Raw genomic sequence first — 23,084 nt, 5'->3', positions numbered from 1 at the left:
ACCTCCTGAATGTGAGGATACTACCAGATAACCTGCGAGTTTGATAGGAGTACTAGTTGCAACTTCCTGAATAGCGATGATTTGGGGCTTAACCGTGAGAGTTCCTAAATATTGCTGCAGAAGCGGCTTCTTGTTGGGAAACGCTCCGCAGTTCCATTGCCAAATGCTAAAGTTCTCGTCCGCACTAGCCGTGGCTAGGCTGAGAGGAGGCTTGAACGGCCCTGAGAATCGCGCCCTCCGTCGGTGGTGCTAGTACATGACGTCGTGCTGCGAGCGAAGGAGCGGGGCTGGGTTCTCTCCTGGCATCGACCTCCTCTAATTTGCTTATCCGTTCACTGAGTGCACCTAAGCCCCTTTTTGGGTGCGATATAGCTTCCTGGACGTTTGCTAAGCTAGCCTGCATGCTGGCGAAGACATTCTTGAGTTCTGAGAGCAATTTTATAGTCTCGTCTTCCTCTCTTTACCGCTCGACGCTTGGGCGCGCGCGCCGTGTGGGATGTCTCGGATGTATCCATGGCGACCGGGGCCAAAGCGGGTTGCGGCGAGGAGGGTGAAAGCGCGAGCTTCCTAATCTCCGCCATCTCCGCAGCTAGCCTGCGCATTTCTTGTTTAACCTGCGCGTTTTCTTTCCTCAACTGCTCGTTAACTCGTCGCAACTCCTCGAGCTCGTGTGCGTGGTGCGAATCGCGAGGCGGGTCGTCACCTCTTGGACCCTCACGTCCCCCTCGAACCTTGTCGGCCCAGAAGAGCGTGAACTTGCTTCTAAGGGCGGTGGGCGTGCGGGAGCGGGACCTGGTCCGCCTCGACGTGTCGCGCCCCGGCCTGGAGCTGGAGCGAGGCCGAGAACCGGAGCGTCCCCGGGAAAACAGGCCCGTCCTCTGGACCCACGGTGGGAGCCGGAACGTGCCCTGGAGGCGGAGTGGCCCCTGGATACGGAACGGACTCTCGAGCGGCCCCTGGAACGGGAGCGTCCTCTGCGCTGAATACCCGGAGTGGCCGAAGCCTGGACGAGTTCCGCAGTGTCCGAGCGCCGCTGAAGGGACGGTGACGCGGCACCGGCCATCTTGGCGCGCTCACTGCGACGACGGCGCACGATGTATGGGATCTTGAATCTTTCAGCACAGTCCTTATTAGCCGTGAGATGCTGGCCACCACAGAGTTTACACTTGGGGGTACACTGATGCTGCTCATCGGGACTAGGGGCACCACAGCCACGGCAAATAGCGTGACCTGGATTGGGACACACGTCGGCGCGATGACCGAGGCGGCCGCACGTATAGCACACGTCGATTTGCTTGCGGTAGAGTGACCACTGCATGAGTAACGGTCCATACCTGACAAAGTTCGGTACACGATGCCCGTCGAACGCGACGATGACCGTGCCGGTTTGAGCTATTCTCTTCGCTGCTAAGGCGAGTGGATTATTGGCGTTGACAATCTTGGCATCGATGACGTCAGGGACGTCTTGAAGAGGGATGTTGCGGATCACTCCCTTGCACGTGGAGTGCCGGGCCGTCTCGTAGGCACTGAGCTCATATACCTTGCCCAAGGTGAGCATCTGCCTCATCCGGACGCAGCGGTTCGCATTCTCGCGCTTGGGAGTTCTGGCAACCAAAATATTTTGCTGTAGATTCGGGCATAGAGTATCTTGGCATAGATCTTCCTGACTGATGCCAGCGGCGGCGAGTATTGCGTCAGCCGCCGTAACAACGCCAATCTTGGAGATATTGAGTCCACCTCGCGGCCTGATCACAATCTTGATAACATCTCGAGGAAGTGAGGGCATTCGTCCCGCTCGTATCACTTTGTATTTTAGCGCAGCACCTCCTGATTTGCCACGGCGCGCTCCCGGCTGGGGCGGTAGCGCATTGGTGTCAGCCGTGCGCGTTTTGGCGCTAACTCTTCTGGCCCCCGCAGACTGCCAGCCTTGATCTCGGGTAACCTCTTCCGGGGAGATATCCTCTTCCGCCACTTGATGCTCCATCTTGAGTATGAAGTGTACCCGTCTTCAAAGGGCCAGTACACGGCGGGCAGATGGTTCACGAGGCGAAAAGCTCGGTCTCAAAGCTCGGGCACGGGCAGGAGGCTCGTGACCTCGGGGAGCAAAGCTTGGCAATCCTCCGTAGGCTTAGCTTGGCGGCCGCCGCCTTGATGCTGTCAAAGCGTGTAAATATATGAACAATTAACTCACAGCGCTGCGGATGGTCTCTCTGAATGCCGCTTTTCAAGCTGCGTCGAATGATGCAGACGTTCTGGCGCTTCTAGGTTGCACTCCGCAGGAAGTACACGTTGAATCGGGAGCCCATGTGGAACAAGTCCGCGGAGCCTCTTCCGTCTGTGTCTTTCTACACGTAACATTCTGGTAGAGGTGAGCGATCCCCGTCCTCGCCACGGAACTACGGAGTGGTCGGTACATCTAACTTGTCACCATGCCTCCCGGTGACGAGACCGCTTCTGCAACGGCTTCGGCTTGTCCGACTGCTCCCATCGTCACGGTCGCCCAACATCGCGACCCTGGTGTGTTCTCTGGCCTGGAGGGACAGGACGTTGACGAATGGATCAATCTATATGAACATGCCAGCGCTAATAACAGGTGGGACCCAACCATTATGCTCGCCAATGTCATCTTTTATCTCAGCGGCACCCTGCGCGTGTGGCATCAGCCGCATGACGACCAGATAACCAGTTGGGACAGTTTCAAAGAAAAGCTACGGGAACTGTTCAGCGACCCCATTGGCCGCAAGGTTGCCACGAGAAAGGCTCTTGCGTCTCGTGTTCAGACATCTACAAAGCCGTACGTTTCATGCATCCTCGAGGTCTTGGCTCTATGCCGCAAAGCTGACGATGCTATGTCTGAAGCTCATAAAAGTGTCACATGTTCTAAAAGGCATCGCCGACGACGCTTTCAATTTGCTTGTTTTCGGCAACGTCTCGACAATCGACGCCATCATTAAATAATGCCGTCGCCTTGAACAAGCTAAGAGCCGCCGTATCACACACCACATCACGCGGCTACCCAATACTGCTGCTACGTCGACATGTGCGGGTCGACCGCGTTGGGCCACCACCTGTGACGACGTCACCCGTATTGTTCGCCGCGAGCTCGAGGCCGCCTGTTCGCCAGCTTTCTCCGCGACGCCTCCCTATACGCCAGCAACCACGATTGCGATGATTCAGGCCGTAGTCAGACAGGAATTTGAGAACATGGGTCTGCACTCCGTGTGTTCAACATCTCAACCCAGCGTTCCCCAGTTCTCTACCGGCCCTCCTCGTCCCCGGCAGTCCTTTTCTGCCATATCTCGCCGCAACCCGTCCGAATGGCGTACCCCTGATGACAGGCCGATCTGCTTCCACTGCTGTCGCATCGGCCACGTCGCTGGTCACTGCCGCAACCGGTGGCCACCACCTCCTCGGACATATGCCGCCACTTATTCCCGCACCTTTGGACCTTCTGTTCCCTATGCCACCCGCCGTGAATCCACTGCCGCTGATGCCCCTGCTCCGAACCTTCGCTACAGCCGCTCGCCCTCACCTCGACGCCATCAGTCTCGTTCTCCCCAACCCCGCCGCTTCTCTTCGCCGCCTATCGCCTCCCGGACCCAGCCGGAAAACTAGGCACTGCAGCTTCTGGAGGTGAAGCTGCGTTGTCGACCCTCCCCTCAAATCCTCTGTTCACGTTACCTACGAACCAAAACCTTCTTGACGTTGACGGCTATCCTGCCACTGCACTCATCGATACAGGCGCTCATCTTTTTATTATGAGTGCTGTCTTCCGACGACGACTCAAAAAGCTCCTCACCCCAGCGTCGGCACGCGTCGTCCGCGTTGCGGATGGCGGTACTGTGCCTATCGTCGGCATGTGTACGGCACGTGTCAGCATCGCCGTCCGCCACACTCCTGTCCTCTTCACCGGGATTGCTCATTGCCCCCACGACCTAATTCTCGGCCTAGACTTTCTCTCCGCGCATTCTGCCCTTATTGACTGCTCTGCCAGTACCCTTCGCCTTGCGTTGCCGATTCTCGCAGAACCTTCTGACGCACCCCAGTGCCGCTTACGCCCCACCGACTTCCTTCGCCTGCCGCCAAAATCAATAGCCTTTATTGAACTGTTGTCTTCCCCACCAGTTCCTGATGGCGAGCACCTCGTCACTGTTCTTCCCGACATTCCACTACATTGTGACGTTACCGTGCCTCACAAACACCGACAATTCAATATTCCCTAATCCGAAATGTGAGCGCAGCCATATAGGTGTGTTCATATCGCGATATATTGGCTGGCGCGGACAAACGATCTTCTGCGGCACGTTGCAAACGGAGCGATGTGTGGCGCTACTGCCTCGCTAATCGGGAGATCGCGAGAGGCAATGCGTGGGTGACGCGTGGGCGCGATTCACAACAGTCGCCGCAGACAGGGCTCCGCTCATGCAGCGCTTTGTTTCCATACAGACGACGCACGCTACTCTGGCGTTATTTCGAAGTCATTGTCGCCGCAAAGGCCGTCTTGTATGACATTATGCTTTTATTCTCATACACTACTCCTCCTCCGCCTCATGGTTCCGCTGCATCCTCTTCCGATTTTCTCCTCGTGCTCTTTTCGCTATCGCCGTCTTTCATCTTCCCATGCGCTCCGCGTTCGCTCTCATCCTTAGCCGCGTGTTTGTTCGCTCGGTTACGAGGGACAACGCCGAAGCACGCCGCAGGAACGGGTAGCTAATAGTTGCGCCCTAATATGTCGCCTTTTCCACAATTTTTCCTCCGACGCAGACACTGCATGTACGTGCGGCTCCCATTATTGCACGGTGGTTGCCTCAAAGTTCTATGGGTTTCTTCGTCATTTGAAAGGAAATTATTGGTTGGAGAGCTTTTCTTGATGAATAAAAAAAAGGTCATTTGGTTTCTATGCAGTCAGTGCGAGATATCTTGGGATTTGGCCATGAACATGGTTTCATAGACAGCGGCGTGCATGCAAATGCGGATAGTGTCCCGTGGGCTTCGCAAATAACCCAGCTATAGTGCGAGTGTAACTCATGTTTTTTTTCTTTTTCTTTTTGATGCGAAAGCGTGAAATGGCACATTGTGTGAAAAAGCCTCGCGTCTCGCGCCTGTAGCAGCGAAACGGTACCTAAGCTCCCTTTGCCATTGGCTGCGACGCCACGGCACGAGCGCACCTCGACAGCGCAGAGCTGGCGAAGGGTAGCGCGCCAGGTTTTGCGTCAGGGAAGAGGGCATCGCCGCCACGCCATGTTACCCTCGCTCTCGGACCCGTCGTGGTTGCTTAGTGGCTTTGGTGTTACGCTGCTAAGCACGAAGTCCCGGGATCAAATCCCGGCCACGGTGGCCGCATATCGATGGGGGGCGAAATACAAAAAACACTAGTATACTTAGGTTTAGGTGCACGTTAAAGAACCCCAGGTGGTTAAAATTAATCCAGAGTCCCCCACTACGGCGTGCCTCATAAACAAATCGTGGTTTTTGCACGTAAAATTCCATAATTTAACCCTCGCTCTCGGCAGCCTGTGTTATCCGCGCGTTCCTTGTGCGCTCAAGCTCTCGCCAGCGTTTAACCGCGCCTCGTTAAGGCCAAATTAAAATGCGCCAAGCATGTATGTCTCAACGCGCTCGCTTGACCGCGGAGTTAATAACTCGAAGGGACGCTCAGCGGCGTTCAATTGGACAGTAATGCTTTCGCATTCACAAATCATGAGTGCTTAGGTGTCCTCGGGCCTTTTTTAAAAATTTTTTTGTCCTTTTAGAGAACTTATTGAAACAGGAAGGGTAACAGTCAGAAGGTTAGCTCATGCCGAACGAAGCTATGCAACTGCTCGACGAGAAAAAGATAATCCCAGAGACCATTCGACAGTACATCTCTGTAGCCCCCATTCCAAGAAATATGCATCAAACCACCATGAAGGAAGAAGAAAAGCCAGAATAGAGATTCTCCGAAAATCCTATGGCCGAAATCCGCACACATGATACGCCGATGCAGCGAAATGTACAGGAGCTGCGGCTCATGCGATCAGCGTCGTCGACAGCAAGGGTAAAGAGAGAACGGCAGCTAAACAAGAGAAATAGATACGGCAGAAGAAAAGGCAATAGCCTTAGCCATCTCAACCTGTGGGGAGGGAGCAATAATACTCACAGATTCACAAGCAGCTTGCCGGAATTTTCAGAAAGGGAGAATCTAGGCAAGTCCTACAAATCCTCACGGAAACGGCAAAGAAGAATCCACCAGAAATATACATCGTTTGGACTCGGGCGCACGAGTCCCTGCCGGGGAATGAGGCAGCTCACGTTCACCGGGCTTTCTCACAGGACGCACCAAGGAGATCCTGCAAAAGTACAGCGATATTCTGCAACACTAAAGGCTAGACAGAAGAACTTACCCGCCACCTCATCCCAGCCTAACTAGGGAAGAGGCAGTAACCCGCAGGAAATTGCAAACCAACAGCTACGTCCACGGTATCCTATTGCACCGAATCTCACCCACTCAGCATTCATATTTCTGCATGTACTGTAATGTTCCAGACACCATATTGCATATTGTACGGCGATGTGTCAGGAAAAAAGAAACCGTAGACACCCTAACACTAACAGAAGAGCAGTTGGAGGCCAAGCTATCAGACCTGGACCCGAAGAGACAACGTAGCCGCATCAAACGGGCACGGGAGATAACCATGGCCCGCGGCTGCCTGGAATAACCCAGGTAGCACAAAAGGGACACATTACGTTATTTTTTCACCTTTCATCCGAGACAACGAAAACGTCCAAAAGAAGACGCGGAATAGAAGCTCATACTCTAGAAATGTCTTATATCTAGCTTAATGTCCGGCTTGAATCCATTTTATAAAAGGTCTAAAATCTGGTTTTAAAAACGTCGCTAAACACCCCGTCTAGAGAAGGGGTTTGCAAATACCAAAAGAATCTCGCCGAAACTGCTGTCAGAATTAGTTTTCGAACCGTCGTGAAGAATCCAGTTCAGTGTTTCGCTCTTGTTCTTGCGGCTTAGCTTTACTTTCTTTGTACTATGGAAACGGAAAAAGATCAGCGCGAGTAACCGGTGATTGGAGCAGCGAAATTGCGGCACATGGCTAAGGAACGAGAGTATCGAGCCGTTCCCACTCGTCGCACACGAAGGTAGTTCGATCTACCACGTGTGGTTTGGAAGTACTTATTTGGTTTGATGGCTGGTCCAACGTACGAACCAGAGCTAAACAGATTATGATACATGTCCGTAATCGCGCGGCCGCCGTTGTCGATGAATTCTGATTTCGCCGCGTAACAAACTTGGAGATAGAGCACAGCACTCTCGCTATCTGCATACGCCTGCACAACAGCGTTACGTATCGCAATTTCGTTGCCCAGGTCGGCGGTCACTTTCCTAACCTTTGCCACGGCGCGTGCGAAAGGAAGCTCTTGCACCGTAATAAGTAGATCCCCAAACAGATATTGATGAAGTATGATTTTATTTTCAAATTGGCAACACTTACAGTACACCGGTATAATTATTATACCACTGACAATGTGAAAATGAACGCAGTCGTTCTCGAACACAGCAAATCGGAAATGTAGAAAAAGGTAAAAAGGCTTCAAAGTAATCATAATAGCAGAAACTTGTAGTAATATGGTGTGGTAAACTACAACCAAGTAAAAAGAAATGCCATGAAGTTTTCATAGAACACTTCAAAGGTTGATCATAAACAAAGACCTTTAGCTTTTCAATAGAATTTGTCACTACTAGTACAGAAGTAGCAAGCTGTAATCCTTGGCAAAAACACAGGTTACCTAAACCTAATAGATTTTTCTAGAATGAATAACAGTACATTGAGACAGACATTTGGAAGAACACATAACTAGATGAAAGCAACTGTAGGCTACAAAAACCGTCTCCCCACTTCTAATAAAAGATTGCCTCTGCAAAGAGCACAAAGGCGCTGAACTTGTCATTCATCCTTTCAAGTGACTAGAGCCTGAAGGTGCGTCCCAAACTTTTTTTTATTGGCTCAACGTGGTTTTGATTAACATAAAATTAGGCATCTCGGTTTCTCTTCCAGTAAATTTCTAGTTGCATATGAATCCTCTGAAGCAATATATTGAACACACACGTATTTCGAATGAATTTCTTACCGCCTCATATAGCAAGTAGCAACAACACAATTGCAGGTAAATATATGTAGGTTACTAAATAAAAAAAATCATGCGCCATTCTACTCCACGAGGGTGGACGACCAGCGAAACTGTTTACCATACGACACAGAGGTGTCACAGAATTTTGAACATAGGCACGGAATCATTGGCCGTGATATTTATATGCATTCGCGTGGACGACGGGGCCGCCGCCCCGAGGAGCCAGAGGGAACTAGACACACGTGACGTTTCGGCGGGGCCGCCACCACGGGAGAGTGGAAGGAAAGGAAAGGAGGTATGCAAGCGCTTGGAACGCCGACAGAGAGAGGGCGGTGCGAACGTAGACATGGCCGACGCAGGTCAAAGTGTTGTATCTGTTCTTATCGGCTTAATATCTGATACGGGTTGTATTTGGACCCAAGATATTAAATTTATTTTTGCAAGTAGGCGGATTGCTTGAAGCGTGCTTCACCTCCTCCGCCGGTCGGTGCGGTATTGCACTGTCTTCGGGATTGGTCCATGTTTTTTGATCTACTGACGTCGATCCGCTGGAACCTAGCCATATACAGCTGCGCTGTACTATTCACAACAATGTAGATAGTTGTACACCATATAACAGGGACCTACAGTCATGGTAACACGAAAACAAATCTCGTGGAAAGCTCTAGAATGAGACACTGCCCCAGTAGCACTAATCTTCCAATCGCTACAGTCACTGCAGCACAGTCCTGAAACATGATCGAATGGATAAGGACTGAAATTAGGGCCAATTATTACGAATTCTTGTTTTTACTGCAGCTGCTGAGCACGAGGTCGCGGGATCGAATCCCGGCCGCGGCGGCCGCATTTCGATGGGGGCGAAATGCGAAAACACCCGTGTACTTAGATTTAGGTGCACGTTAAAGAACCCCAGGTCGTCGAAATTTCCGGAGTCCTCCACTACGGCGTGCCTCATTATCAGAAAGTGGTTTTGGCACGTAAAACCCCATAATTTTTTTTTCTTTTTACTGCGTGTAGAGTAAAGAGGTATACAGGGAAGGGGGATAGAAGTACACAACACATGCGCGGACTCGCAACTGCTTTATTGTTGGTTCTAAATATAAATAGTTGACCCAGCTACGCGTGCCATTGTAATTATGTAAGGCGGAACGAGCGGGCAAACAAAAAATTACTATGTGTCGAAACATTTTCCATGCGTCGGCATCCACTGTATTGGCACGTGAACTTGTTTATCTTTTACGGGCGAGCGCTTTTCACCGTCTAACAAATGTTACAACCCTGAATGTTATTGCTCATCGCAGGACGCCCCTGCATGTATCGGAAGTTTCTGGAATGTTATCGATGGTTCTATCCGCTGTCTGTTGTCGCCGAACCTTGTGTAATCTGATTGCATGTATGCGCGACTCGAATGGTGTAGAACTTTCTGGAAGACCCGCGGGCACCAGTGGTTACTCTGGAACGTTCGATGGCTCATGTATAAAAGCTGACGCGCTTGACCGCCTGATCAGATTTTCGACGATCGCCGACTGTGTTCGCCGCTATCGCCGTTCTTTGAGCGTAGCCTGTTTTTGAGGGCGCAACTTCGCCCAATAATACGCTAGTTTCGTCATTCCCAGTTCTGCTGCTTTCTTCACCGTCACTACTACGTGACAGTATCGTGATACACAAATACAAAAAAAAAAAAAAACACTTGCGTAGTTTGAACTAGTGGTGCAAGGCTGCAGTCAACAGCAGAGCTCGTGATCACCTAGCTTTTACGTGGCTTGCCTAAGTTGTTTGTAGGTTTTGCGAGGTTATGCTAGGTTTTGCCAAGTTGTTGGTAGGCTTGGCTAAGTCGTTTCTAGGTTTTTCGAACTTATGGTAGGCTTGGCTAAGTTGTTTCTAGGTTTTGCGAGGTTATGCTAGGTTTCGCTAAGTTGTCTTGGCGGGTTTGACGCTGGAAGCTTTCGAGCAGTCGCAGGCCCGGATTGCTTTCTCGGCGACGTCGAGCGTTCAGGCGCCGACTTTCGCGTTCCCTGGACTGAAATTCGGTATCCTCGACTTGGCGTCGCCTCTTCTCAGTCGCAGCTTCGGCGCGGTGTTCCGGATCAGCTCGGCGGCGACGCATCGCTTCTCGCTTGGCTTTACGGCGCTCTTTCTGGTAAGCCGCTTCTTCGGGTGTCCGGGCTTTCTTCGGTCTTCCCATGGCAGCAGCACGTACTACGGCCATGAGACGACGGCCGGCCAGCGCTTTCTAACGGCGCGAAGCGACGAGGTCAGTAAAAGTAGCGCATGCGCGCAAAGTTCACTCGAGGCGCAAGTTTCGTCTACTAGGCTATTCCCGCAGGCATGACGCCTCCCTCTATGCCGCCTCTGTCGCGATTAACTCAGTGGAAGCTTGCGTGCTCATCGGAGACAGCAAGTGCGCGTGAACCCGATGCTACCATATATGATAAACAACAAAGAGCGCAAGAAATGTATGATACAGTTGCTTGCAGCTTTGCACATTTTGTTCACTATTTTGCTGCGTATGCATGCGCACTAGAACAGCGCAAGTTTTTTTTAGAGAAAGAGAAAAACGCAAGCCAGGGGCACGCACTCCTGCCATCTCCAATAAGCCGGGAAGCTTGCGCCGAAATAATCGTGCCAGGCGCTATGCCGTGCTGGTAGGAAGAGCCTGTAGCAGACGAACTTGCGCTTCGAGTGAACTTGGCGCGCATACGCCACCCTTGCTGATCCGGTCGCTTCGCGCCGTTAGAAGGCGCCGGCCCATTGGCCAGTCTAGCGCAGTCGATCGCTACTGTTAAGGAATCGGTCGACTGCACACGCTGCGCTTGTCTATTTAAAATGACCAAATCTGGTGAGGGGTGAGATTTTGAAAGGTGGTATGGAAGAATTGTAATCAGAGGAGTCATGAACACGGTCGTGCCTTTTAAAATTTTAAATGGTATCAGTTAGAGTTGACCTGTATATAAAGCTCAAAAACTTTAAAAATTAATCATCATCATCATATTTTATGTCCACTGCAGGACAAAGGCTTCTCCCCACTATCTCCAGTCACACCTGTCCTGCGCCAACCGTGGTTCCAACTTGCGCCTGCAAATTTAGTAATGTCATCCCCCCACCTAATTTTCTGCCGTCTTCGACTACGCTACCCTTGGCACCCATTCTGTAACTATAATGGTCCACCGGTTATCTGTCCTACGCATTACATGCCCTGCCGAGCTCCATTTTTTAAATCTTAATTTCAACTAGAATATCGGCTATCCCCGTTTCCTCTCTGGTCCACACCGCTCTCTTCCTGTCTCTTAACGTTACGCCTAGCATTCTTCGTTCCATCGCTCTTTGCGTGGTCCTTAACTTGTCCTCGAGCTTCGTTGTCAACCTCCAAGTTTCTGCCTCATATGTTAGCACTGGTAGAATGCATTGATCGTACACCTTTCTTTTCAATGATGGTGGCAAGCTTCTAGTCAGGATCTGACAATGTCTGCCGTAGGCACTCCAACCCATTTTTATTCTTCTGTAAGTTTCCTTCGCATGATCAGGGTCCCGTGTGAGTATTTGACCTAGGTAAACGTACCGCTTCACAAACTCTGGAGGTTGACTGGCGATCCTGAACTCTTGTTTCCTTGCCAGGCTATTGATCATTACCTTTGTCTTCTGCATATTGTTCTTAAACCCAACTCTTACACTTTATTTGTTAAGGTCCTCAATATTTTGTTGTAACTCGCTCCCAGTGTTGCTGAACAGGACAATGTCATCTGCAAACCAAAGGTTGTTGTGATATTCGCCGTTGATCCTCACTCCTAAGCCTATCCAGTTTAACAGCTTGAATACTTCTTTCAAGCATGCAGTGAATAGCATTGGAGAGATTGTGTTTCCTTGCCTGACCCCTTTCTTTATAGGCATCTTTCTACTTTTCTTGAGTATCAAGGTAGCTGTGGAATCTTTGTAGATATTTTCCAAGATATTCACGTAAGCCTCCTGTACCTCTTTGATTACGTAATGCCTCTATGAATGCTGGCATATCTACTGAATCAAATGCCTTTTCACATTCTATGAAAGCCATATAGAGAGGTTGATTGTACTTTGCATATTTCTCGATTACCTGATTGATGGCATTGATGTGATCCATTGTAGAGTATTCCTTCCTGAAGCCAGCCTGTTCTCTTGGTTGACTGAAGTCAAGTGTTGCGTTTAAATTTCTTTGTAAGAGTAAGGAATATCTCGAACTTTCCCCGGCTCGTTCACTAACGCCAACTTCTGAAATCCTGAGTGTTGCAAAGGTTTGCGCAATTCTCGGTATTCCTTTTGTGTATTTATATTTCTTTAGCTGCGTCACAATATGCTACACCTGTGTACGCGCTATTGCTACGGCGTGGGAAGAGTGAACACATGACGGTGAGAAGCTACAAAGTTATTTATTTATTTATTTGATAAGAGATACACGCACGTACGAAAACCTCAAATGTGCGAACAAATTCTTAAAAAGCGTTTAGAGAAGGTAGACGTCGAACCAAACGTGTCATAAACCAATAAAAAAGTATAGGGAATTAAGCAAGTTGAACACACACACATAAACAAAGTACCTTCCAGACGCCTTCCCTTCCGTACCTGCAGGAATCCCGTGTAAATCCAAGTTGCCAGTCAGAAAATCGAAAGCACTGTCGCATACTTGGACTGCGACTGCATCCAAGTTTAGAAAGACGGATCATGCAGACATGAAAGCTCTACTGTAGCGTTCTCGATCCGGGGAACGAGAGAGTGAGGGAATAAACTTTTATTCTGAGCAAGCGCAGTCTGCACCCTGCTGAGGTGGGCGGCCTCGTTATTTCAGGCAGCCGCGGGCCATCTCCCGTGCCCGTCCGATCAGGATGCGCTGTCTATTCGGTTCCAGATCTGATAGCTTGGTCTCCCACTGCTCTTCGGTTAGTGCTTAGGTGTCTACGGTGCAATCTTTTTCTACACATCCCCATACTATATGGCATAGGACGTCTGGGAGATCGCAGTAAGTGCAGATGTATAAATGCTAAGTAGGTGAGATTCGGTGCAATAGGATACCGTGGACGTAGCTCTTGGTTTGCAATGTCCTGAGGGTTACTGCCTTTTCCTTAGTTGAGCGTTACTGCCTCTTCCTTAGTTAGGCTAGGGTGAAGTGGTGGGCAAGTTCTTCTGTCTAGCCTGTAGTGTTTCACAATATCGTTGTACTTTTTCGAAACTTTATCCGCGCTCCTTTGCGTGTCCTGTGAGAAAGCCCGGTGAACCTGAGCTCGGGTGGAGGCGTCGGCTGCCTCATTTCCTAGAAGAGACTTGTGCCCCGGAGTCCAAAAGGTGTATATATCTGGTAGGTGCTTCTTTGCCGTTAAGGCTGTGGTGCCGTCTGCTAGGTTAAAATGAAACCTCTTCTACACATCGGCATCGTCTGTATAGGCCTATCACCGTCAAAACAAAGAGATGATCTCAATAACAACGACAAATCATACCTGATGTCCTGCCCTCAGCATGAAATGAGGCTAAGCGATGGCTTGTTTCCTCTTTTAGTTCTTGCCATTGAAGTGGAGAGCAAGTAACAAGCGTGAACTTGGATCGAAGAGGGCGTGCGAGGGTGCATGTGAGGCACCATGGCCAGTGGTGTAAAATATAGAACATGTCTAAGGTTGCTAGTTAGGCAGCACGCGCTTTACGTTTCTTCTTATACTGTACCTTATACTTTGAACTAAACAATCGCTTATTCTGTATGTGATTTAGTTATGTCAAAACATACGCGGGCGTGATAGCGTGGGCGGAGAGACTTCTTTTTAATCAGGGTGGAAGAATAATTTATTATTCCAACCTGCTCTCAATATTCTTTCCTCCATAGCTGTGGGTACGTACCAACATAAAATTTCTCACTATAACACCTAGAGGGAAATCTGGCGCCACCATCTATGGGAGTTTCCTAAGGAGCGCTGTGCTGTCATGGGAATGACGGTATATGTGTCTGCTAGGCTTGTGTTAGCTGGTGTTGTAAGAGGCTTCGTCTAAAACGTGGATATGGCTACACAAATAACGGGTTCTTAAAGTAAAATCTTCATGAAATGTTTCCATTCATGGATAACATCTTTACTCACCTACAATGCATTACCAATTGAAGAAAAGAAGAACAGACGACAAACCGTTTCAAAGCGAGCGCGAATCTTGTCGTCTGTGCTCCTACTTTAGTGGTCCGCTGGTACTTTTTACGTATCACATAATTGTACATGCCATAACAAGTTCTCATAGTTAAACAATACATGTTTTTGCGTAATAATAAAGCTAAAACAGCTTTTTACGCGCTGTTCTAATAGAATATGAATCATTGTGACAGATAGAACGGTGCTTGCCAGGCGCGTTTTCAAGGTGTCCTGGCTATATTCGAGAACGATGCAAATCCGAAGTCACAATATACCGACATTCCCATGCATATCAGAGCGCAGCAGCGTCAGATTTCCCTCTACGAGTACTAAGGAGGTTAAAGAAGACTGCTGGAGTGGAATTCGCCTATACCGGCCTATAGGCTCGAGTGAAGCCGGCGGCGGCCATCTTATGGAGGGCAAGAAGCGGCCTGCCAAGAGCTTCGCAGCGCTCTCGCCGACATTCTCAGCGGTTTTTGAATGCTTAAGCGGTTTCAATGTTGTAATGCAACGTAGTGGGCGATGAGGCGAGCCATATTGGAAGTCTCCGCATCGCAGATATCCGAGTACAGGGGCAATTTTAAAATTTTATCGGCATGTGGTATGCAGCTGCCGCAAAGTGCAAAAAAAAAAAAATTCGTGGAATAATTAGCGTTTATTCGCCTTCGTTAATGCAGTGTATAAATTGATCAATCATGAAAGCTGTCAGAAGAAAAAGCAATGAGAAACTGAAAACGTAGCATGAGAAATAGAAGTACATGCAGCGAGCATCAGTGTTCATTATTATCTTCATTATCATCAGGTGTTGCCGGTGCTTTATTATCCTCATTAAATAGAGGGTCTCGTAACTTTGGTGACGGCCGTTTCCTTTCAGCCTGAAATGCAAAATTTTCCTTTATCTTAGAGCAAGGCAGTGCTAATCGGCAACCTTATTTAAATGATAAGGATAACACTAACATGTCAACTGCTTGTACGTCAACTTTCCTAGAAACGCGCGAGATCGCTAGCACATTTTCGGATCCGCAGAGCAGCGCGCACTTGAACGAAAAAACCAGTCAAAAACACAAAGGACAAGAGGAGAGGTTCACACCACAACGACTGGTTGTGGTGGGACCAGTCGTTGTGGTGTGAACCTCTCCTCTTGTCCTTTGTGTTTTTGACTGTTTTTTTCGTTCAAGTATGTACCAACTGGCCCAGATTTCAACCCTTCTGCAGCGCGCACGGCAAGACAAGACGATCCGAAACACACAAGCTGCGGCGACTCGCATGCTTTTGCCCCCCCCCCCCCCCCCCCCTGCAATACGGCGACGCGGCGGCTTCACTTTCAATCGACGGGCGCTCCCTCCACCCCAGCACTTTTTCTTTAACCTCTTTGGAACGTGCCATTCTTGAATTTATCATCATTATTAAGGAGGCTTGTGCTGGCTCGAGCCCGCGCCGTCTCGTGCACGCATTCGGCGTTCGATCGTGCCTTCGAAAAAAAAGTCGCGAGACGTGCGTGGAGCTCAGCACAGAGCCACCGGAGCCACCGGCCCGAACGCCTGTCCATATATCCGCAACCGAGATGGAAGACCTAACTGAAGACGGCGGTGTCATGAATAAGGTGGGTTCATTGCGATAAATTAGCTGACTTCTGTTATATCGTGCATATTACTCAGTACGATATCAATGGAGACATTATACTCAGTCCCTCTCCGTTTACTCAAATTCAAATTAGGGGCCGTTCGTCGTGAAGCTATCAGCAGAATGAAATTCGGTACCTCTGCTGTCGTGAACTGGTGGTCACTGGCATCCGATCATTCAGCTATGGCGGCTGTAAATCATCCGTCACAACCTGACACATCAAGCGCAGATAATGCACCCCTGTACCCTGAACCACCTGCTGCAGGGCGCACGCAACAAGCTTCATTTAACTTGCCAGGATGCGAAGCGCGCGTGAGGAGCGCCCGCAGCAAGAAGACACCGAAGAAGCTGCAGGACTACGTTAGGAAGTAATGGACAACGGCTTTTTTTTTTTCTTTCAAGAGGGGATATGTTATATAAGGCATCGCTGCATACCGCAATGTCATTAGAAGGCGCGTGCTAGGAGCCGCCTAAAAAGAAGAAAAAGAGGATGGAATAAACGGAGAGGGGCTGAGTAATGTATCCATTGATATCGTACAAATATGCACAATCTAACAACTTCGTTCGTTGATGGCTGTATCAGGTAGCCGCTGCCACCGTGGTGGTAGCACTGCTCAGGCCCCGCGTTCTTTCAAATGCGTGCGGCTCATGCGCGCGGGTACAATTAAGGCCGACACACGATTGTGCAGAACCAGGAAAGCTGATCGGCTGGCTTTCAGTCGTAGAAACGGTCGTATTGGGCCGTTATACCAGTGGTGTCATTAGAAAGTTAAGCGCCTTGCGCACAGCATCTGCATGCACAAAACGCCTTTGGTGGCGTTTTGGCGCGGCGCTGTCATTGCGGCTTGAAACGCTTAAACGCGTAAGCGCCTACGCACCATCCAATGCCACTTTTGCTCCATCTCTCAATCTGATTGCAGCACGGTGAGAAGCTACAAGAATTCTTAGCCAATAGCAAGGCCGAATACCCCTCGAGATGTCCTCATCCGCGCCGCGTCGTCTGCTCAGCGTCTGCTTGCCATATACTGTTACAAGTTCCAAGCGCCCGTGGTGCCGTCGTCTTTCTTGTGTGTGTTGTGTTTTGGCGCAAAATCTTTTCAGTATGTAAGATCACCAACTAGCCCAGCAGTTAACCCTTAAAAGTATGTTACATGATCTATGGTTAGTGGATCGGCGAAAAAAAATGTTTTGACACCGTAACGATAAGCTGCGTTTATATGCATGTGACAGCAGGGCTTCGGCTTTACCTGTACGCTTTCCCTGCGGTTACCTCGCAGCCTCCTTAGCAAGTAGCACGCGAGAATGCCCTTAAAATGTTCATCCGCGCCACAGTGTCTGTTCGCCGTCTATACTTGGCGTTTGCTCGCTACCGTCATCACGTACCATGCTAGAGCGGGGTAGTAATGATGAAAAAGAAAATTAAATTATGGGGTTTTACGTGCCAAAACCACTTTCTGATTATGAGGCACGCCGTATAGTGTGAGACTCCGGAAAGTTCCACCACCTAGGGTTCTTTAACGTGCACCTAAATCTAAGTACACGGGTGTTTTCGCATTTCGACCCCATCGAAATGTGGCCGCCGTGGTCGGAATTCGGTCCCGCGACTTCGCGCTTAGCAGTCTAACACCATAGCCACCAAGCAACCATGGCAGGTAATTAATGATGCAGTGAATCATTAGGCTTTTATAGCGTTCCGCATCGTCAATGCATCACCAATGCTAATGCTGTGGTGCCATCTGATAACTAGAAATCAGACAAGTTTTACGGCTCGGTGCCACGTCTGTAGTCCTAGCAGCGTGAAAACAAGAGGCCGATCTCAATAATTACGACAAAACATACCGAATGATTTGACGTCAGCTTGAAATGAGACTTGTCTTTCTGAGTAATGTAACATTGAGTAATGTAACATTCGCAATGACGAATTTTGGCGCTTGTTTCTCGCTGACAGGGCGGATAGCCAGTAACAAGCGCGAATTCGGATCGAAGCGGGTGGTCGGCGCTGCATGGGCGCTGCGATGTCGCCACGGTTATAGGGTGGCTGTTACGACTGCAGGCGTAACTGCCGAAGTAATTCAGGTACACGACGTGCACGCGCAAATGACCTAACATGTCACGTACCGCTGTACCATATTATGTAGCGAGTAAAAATGACTCTCTAGTGTAGCCAATAATCAGCCAGCTATGCCCGGAACTATATGCAGTTTTTTTTTAGCTGCACCAAAATTTTTAAAGATTGCCTATGGTAGATAGCACAAGTCTAAACCTTGATCTAAATTACTCGATGAGGCGGCCATTACTCCTACGAGAAATCAAAATATTCAATTGAGAAATTAACGTAATTACGTTAGTTAACCTATTAATTAGTCACTTTACGCCACACATTTCAATCTACGAATTATAGCCGCTGAGTTCGCATGGCGTATCCACTTGGAAAAAATTATCTGGGCAGCATCAGTTCGGAGATACTAAGTTTCCGACGGAGTGCACTGGTGTTCCGGTTACTTTTTTTAAGAAACGACTGCTGAATGCATTCAAGCACGAAAATAACTGGAACCGCATGCATTTCGACAGACACATTGAAAATAAATATCTCGGAAGTGGTGCGGTCCACAAAATTTTTTCCAAGTAAGTACGCCGTGCGAACTCAGCGGCTATAATTCGTAGATTAAGATATGTGGCGTAGAGTAACGAATTAATATGATAATTAGCGTAATTATATACGATAATTATTCAACTGAAGATTTTGATTTCTCGTAGAGGTAATGGCCGCCTCAGCGAGTAATGTAGATCAAGGGTTAGAATTGCGCTATCTGGCATAGACAATCTTTTAAAAAATTGGTGCAGCGAAACAAAGAAACACACCTTGAACACCGCTGCGCAAGGATTACTACCTGTGCACGCCTCGCACCTTCGGCAGTGCTGCAGCCAACTTGTGATGTGGAGTATAGGCGCACCTTTCTGAAGAGCCAGACGTCGCAGCCTGCTGAAATTTGGAGACAATGCGAATGTGTTAGTAGCCTATAGTCTAAAATCTGGATATATCCAATCGTTTTCGAATACTTCCCTTTGTCGACCGTGCATCATCAAACATGAAATTGAAGTAAACAAGCGATAACTTTCATTCCATTCACAGTTGACATAATGTACTAGAGCATGCTACGTCGCTCTAGAAGCCAGTCTTTTGCGGCCAAACTACGACAACTCGCAATAGAATTTTGTTTAGACCTAATTCTGTAGTGAGTACTGCGCGGTACAACGTATAGATACAGCACCTAGTATGTGCTCTTATCAGATTAAATACGAAGACGTTTCACTACAACATAATTAATGCAATGTTGAAATTAGCAGTACGTTCAAAGATGTTCGATAATAACAGTAAGGAAGCTGTGTATTATTCGCCGACTATTCAAAAGGTATTCGATGTTCATTTCAACTGCCTTGTGGCATTCGACTCGTATTCCGTTAGATATAGGAAACTGGGGGCCCTATAATGTAAAACTGTTACAATATGTTTTTATAGTCTTTCCCGCTCTAGAACGCGCTCCCGCTCACATGAGCGCTCCGTGCAACGAGGGCGCTCTCAATCTAGGGGCCGCTCCAAGTCCAACGTGCGCATCGCAGGAGGTCCCACCTGGGCCTACAAAGTGAAACAGACGAAGCAGACGGGCCGGACGCAACACGCCGCCGCACAGGAGAGCGAGCGGGCACATGATCCCAGGATCGCGCAGTTGATGAACGAAAACGCCAGTCTCAAGGAGGAAATCCGGAGAATGAAGGCCGACTTTGAGGCCTTCCGAAACGCCAGCGCCGTTCAAGCGGCCGCGCCAAGGCAAACGTCTACTGAAGAAGGGGCCACAGCAAGAGCGGTCAAGCGCAGAGCCACCTCCTCCCAGGGTACTGTTGAGGACGTGAGCACGGCGGAGGCTGCCATGCAGAGGTCCTTGGACCGCATGCAAAAATCCTTTGCCGAGCTGGTACAAAGTAACCAGGCCCTTCTACTCAGAGTGCAACTGCTTGAGAACGAGCTTGCCAAGCGATGTGACGTACACTACGGCGACACCGCCAGGCCGGAGGCGGTGTCCAGTGAAATACTACAAGACAACCAGCAGTCGTAGGCTGACGAGCAAGATGGCATCTCAGCCCAGCTCCGGTCCAACATGCCCAACCATGGCCAGACCAGATAGTAAGCTCATCGTGTGGCAGTGGAACTGCGCCAGCTTCCGGAGGCGCAGGCCTCAACTGGTGCAGTTCATCAAGGCCCGGGAGCCGCAAGAGAGGCCCCACGTGATTTTGCTACAGGAAACGGGAATGGAAACGATTTCCCTCTAGGGGTACCGAGCTGTCTCCTCGTTGGCGGAGAACGGGCTCGGCATCGCGATACTTATTGCAAATAAGTGCGGCTTCCAGGAGCACGACCTCCGTCTTGGCAACACCAAGCTGGAAGCGTTGCTCGTCGAGATCATACCAAACAGTTGGCTCAAGAACAGCGTCTACGTTATCAATGTGTACTGCTCGCCTAGGGACAACCGGCAGACCTTCTACAGCCTAACAACCAAGGCATCGTCCAAGGCGAGGGAGACGCCGCTCGTTATGGCTGGAGATTTCAACGCGCCGCACGAAGCCTGGGGCTACGTGAGAAGCATTCCCAAAGGCTGCAGACTCCTGCAGGCAGCGAATGACAGCTCCCTAGAACTGGTAACCGACCCCCATTACCCTACGCGCATGGGAAACTCTGTCTCGAGAGACACCACCCCAGACCTGGCCTTCGTCAAGAACGCGCCGGGAGCGGAGTGGCACAACTTACAAGAGAACCTGGGAAGTGACCACTACATCGTGGAAATCTCCCTACCGGTCAGCGCGGCTCCGCAGAAGGCCTTCGAAATAGTCGACTGGGACGCCTTCCGAAAGAGAAGGAAGGACGACCACGAAAAATACGAGTCGTTTGCGGACCTCGTAGCGCAGCTCAAGAAGGATGTGGCTGCGGTCACCAGGACCGTCGAAACGGACCTCAAGCTCGATCGCATGGACGCTCGATTGGCGCACCTGCTCGAAGCCAAGAATTCCCTCACGGCCAGATGGAGACGCAGAAGCTAAATCGCAACCTCCGGAGGAGGATTGCGGCCCTCAACCGCGAGATCGAATCGCACTGCAAAGAGCTCGGCCAGCAGCAATGGAACGAAGTATGCGCGTCCGTCGACGGCCAGATGCGTGCGGGAGGCAAGTGGAACCTCCTCAAGCAGTTATTGGATGACACCCAGTCTAAGGGAAACCACACTCTGGCTATCGATAGGCTGGTCCACAAGCTTAATAGCGAAGGCGCATCTATGAACCAAGTGATGGACGAAGTCGCGCTTCGCTACCTCCCCATTGGGCAGTCCGGGCCAGAAGATTACCCGGCCTATGGCGGCAAGGCGGACGAGGAGCTCGAAGCCCCCTTCTCCTTCTCGGAAGTGAGAGCGGCCCTTCAAGGCCTCAACGGAAGATCGGCGCCCGGGCCGGATGGAATCTCGAACAGACTCCTTCGAAATTTAGACGAAGGCTCGATCGAACTGCTCACCAAAGAAATAAACGATGTCTGAGAGGCCGGCATCGTACCGGATGCCTGGAAGGAAGCCTCGGTGATCCTAATTCCGAAGCCGGGCAAGACACCAGCCATAGACAGCCTGCGACCCATTTCGCTCACGTCTTGCGTGGGCAAGGTGGCGGAGCATGTCATCCACAACAGAATATCGAGGCATGTCGAGGAACGACACCTCCTCCAACCGAATATGGTCGGCTTAAGACCCTCGCTGTCCACTCAAGAGGTCATGCTGCTGATGAAGAGGCAGATAGTCGACGTGGTCACGATAGACGTCCGAGGCATCTTGGCGCTGGACATCGCCAAGGCCTTCGACACGGTCAAGCACAAGCACGTCCTCGACTCTGTGACGAGATTGAACCTCGGCGAACGCTTTCACGCGTACGTGAGCTCTTTCTTAAGAGATCGCAAGGCCACGATCAAATTGGGCCAGATCAAGTCGGACGGATACGCGCTGGAAGCCTGCGGCACGCCGCAGGGTGCTATGTTATCTCCACTGTTCTTCAACATCTCCATGAGAGACCTATCAGTCCGACTCGACCGAATCGGGGCCGTCAATCTCAATCACGCTATCTACGCGGACGACATCACCGTCTGGTGCGGCGGTGGGTCGGACGCAGCGGTGGAGCGGGCCCTGCAAGAGGCCTTGCACGTCACGGAAGAATTCCTCGAGGGCACGGGACTGGTCCTCTCGCCGACTAAGTCGGAACTCTTGCTGTATCGACCCGACAGAAAAGGCCGCAAGTTCGACACGACGCTGGACCAAGTACCGATCGAACTCAGAACGAAGACGGGTCAGCGCATCCAGAGGGTGGATTCTCTCAGGGTGCTCGGACTGGCCCTCATTGCAAAGGGCAGCAACGCGCAAACGATCGCGCGCCTGAGTGCGAAGACGGAGAACATGCTCAGACTTGTTTCGCGAGTGACGAGCAGGAGGGGGGGGGGGCATCAGCGAAGGCAACCTCATAAGGATCTACCACGCCTTCCTCATGAACCATATCAACTACGTGGCTTCTGCGCTAAACTGGTCACGTTCGGAGGAGAACAAGATCGACGCACTCACGAGGAAGAGTATTAAACGAGTCCTCGGCATCCCCATGACGACCAGCACGGAGAAGTTGATGCAACTCGGGGTCCACAACACCCTGAGCGAAGTCGTCGAAGCGCAGAAAACGGCACAGATCGTTAGCCTCTCTACCACCAAGGCCGGCCGCCGAATACTCGAGATGGCGGGTCTGGCAGCCATGGCCGAGGAGTCGTGCACCGTCCCGCTTTGCCAGAGTGAAAGGGAAACCTTTCGAGTCTCCCCCTTCCCGAGGAATGTTCATCCACAACACAACGAGGCCCGGCGCGCAGCCAGAGCCCGAACACTCATCAAGACTGCCCTGCAAACCCCAGAGCTCGCGTCCTTTGTCGACGCGGCGCGGTATCCCGGATCAAACTCGTACGTGGCCACGGTGGTTGACCCCCAGGGCAAGATCCTGAATGCGGCGTCTATCCAACGCTCGACGGCGTCCGTCGCAGAGCAAGTCGCAGTGGCGCTGGCTCTGTGCGAACCTGGGCGCATGCAGATCTTCACGGACTCCAGGTCGGCGGTGATGGCCTTTTTCGCCGGCTCGGTCTCGGTC

The 23,084-nt window shown here is 50.4% G+C and overlaps 1 protein-coding gene and 1 pseudogene across 1 annotated transcript in view; both read left to right on the top strand.

The window, feature by feature from the left end:
* Positions 1 to 8,470: 8,470 nt before the first annotated feature.
* On the top strand, positions 8,471 to 8,650 carry LOC142568395 (U2 spliceosomal RNA; annotated as a pseudogene).
* A 7,078-nt stretch (positions 8,651 to 15,728) lies between these two features.
* Positions 15,729 to 23,084, top strand: part of LOC142566275 (uncharacterized) — a 99,821-nt gene continuing 92,465 nt past the window's right edge. The window contains exon 1 of the mRNA XM_075677197.1: positions 15,729 to 15,858. Coding sequence (XP_075533312.1) covers positions 15,820 to 15,858 — 39 coding nt within the window. The 5' untranslated portion in view covers positions 15,729 to 15,819. The remainder of the gene's footprint in view (positions 15,859 to 23,084) is intronic.

Source organism: Dermacentor variabilis, chromosome 1 (assembly GCF_050947875.1).
Source record: "Dermacentor variabilis isolate Ectoservices chromosome 1, ASM5094787v1, whole genome shotgun sequence".
Taxonomy (NCBI): domain Eukaryota; kingdom Metazoa; phylum Arthropoda; class Arachnida; order Ixodida; family Ixodidae; genus Dermacentor; species Dermacentor variabilis.
The sequence above is the reverse complement of the archived record's forward strand: the minus strand, read 5'-3'. Positions and strand labels throughout refer to the sequence as shown.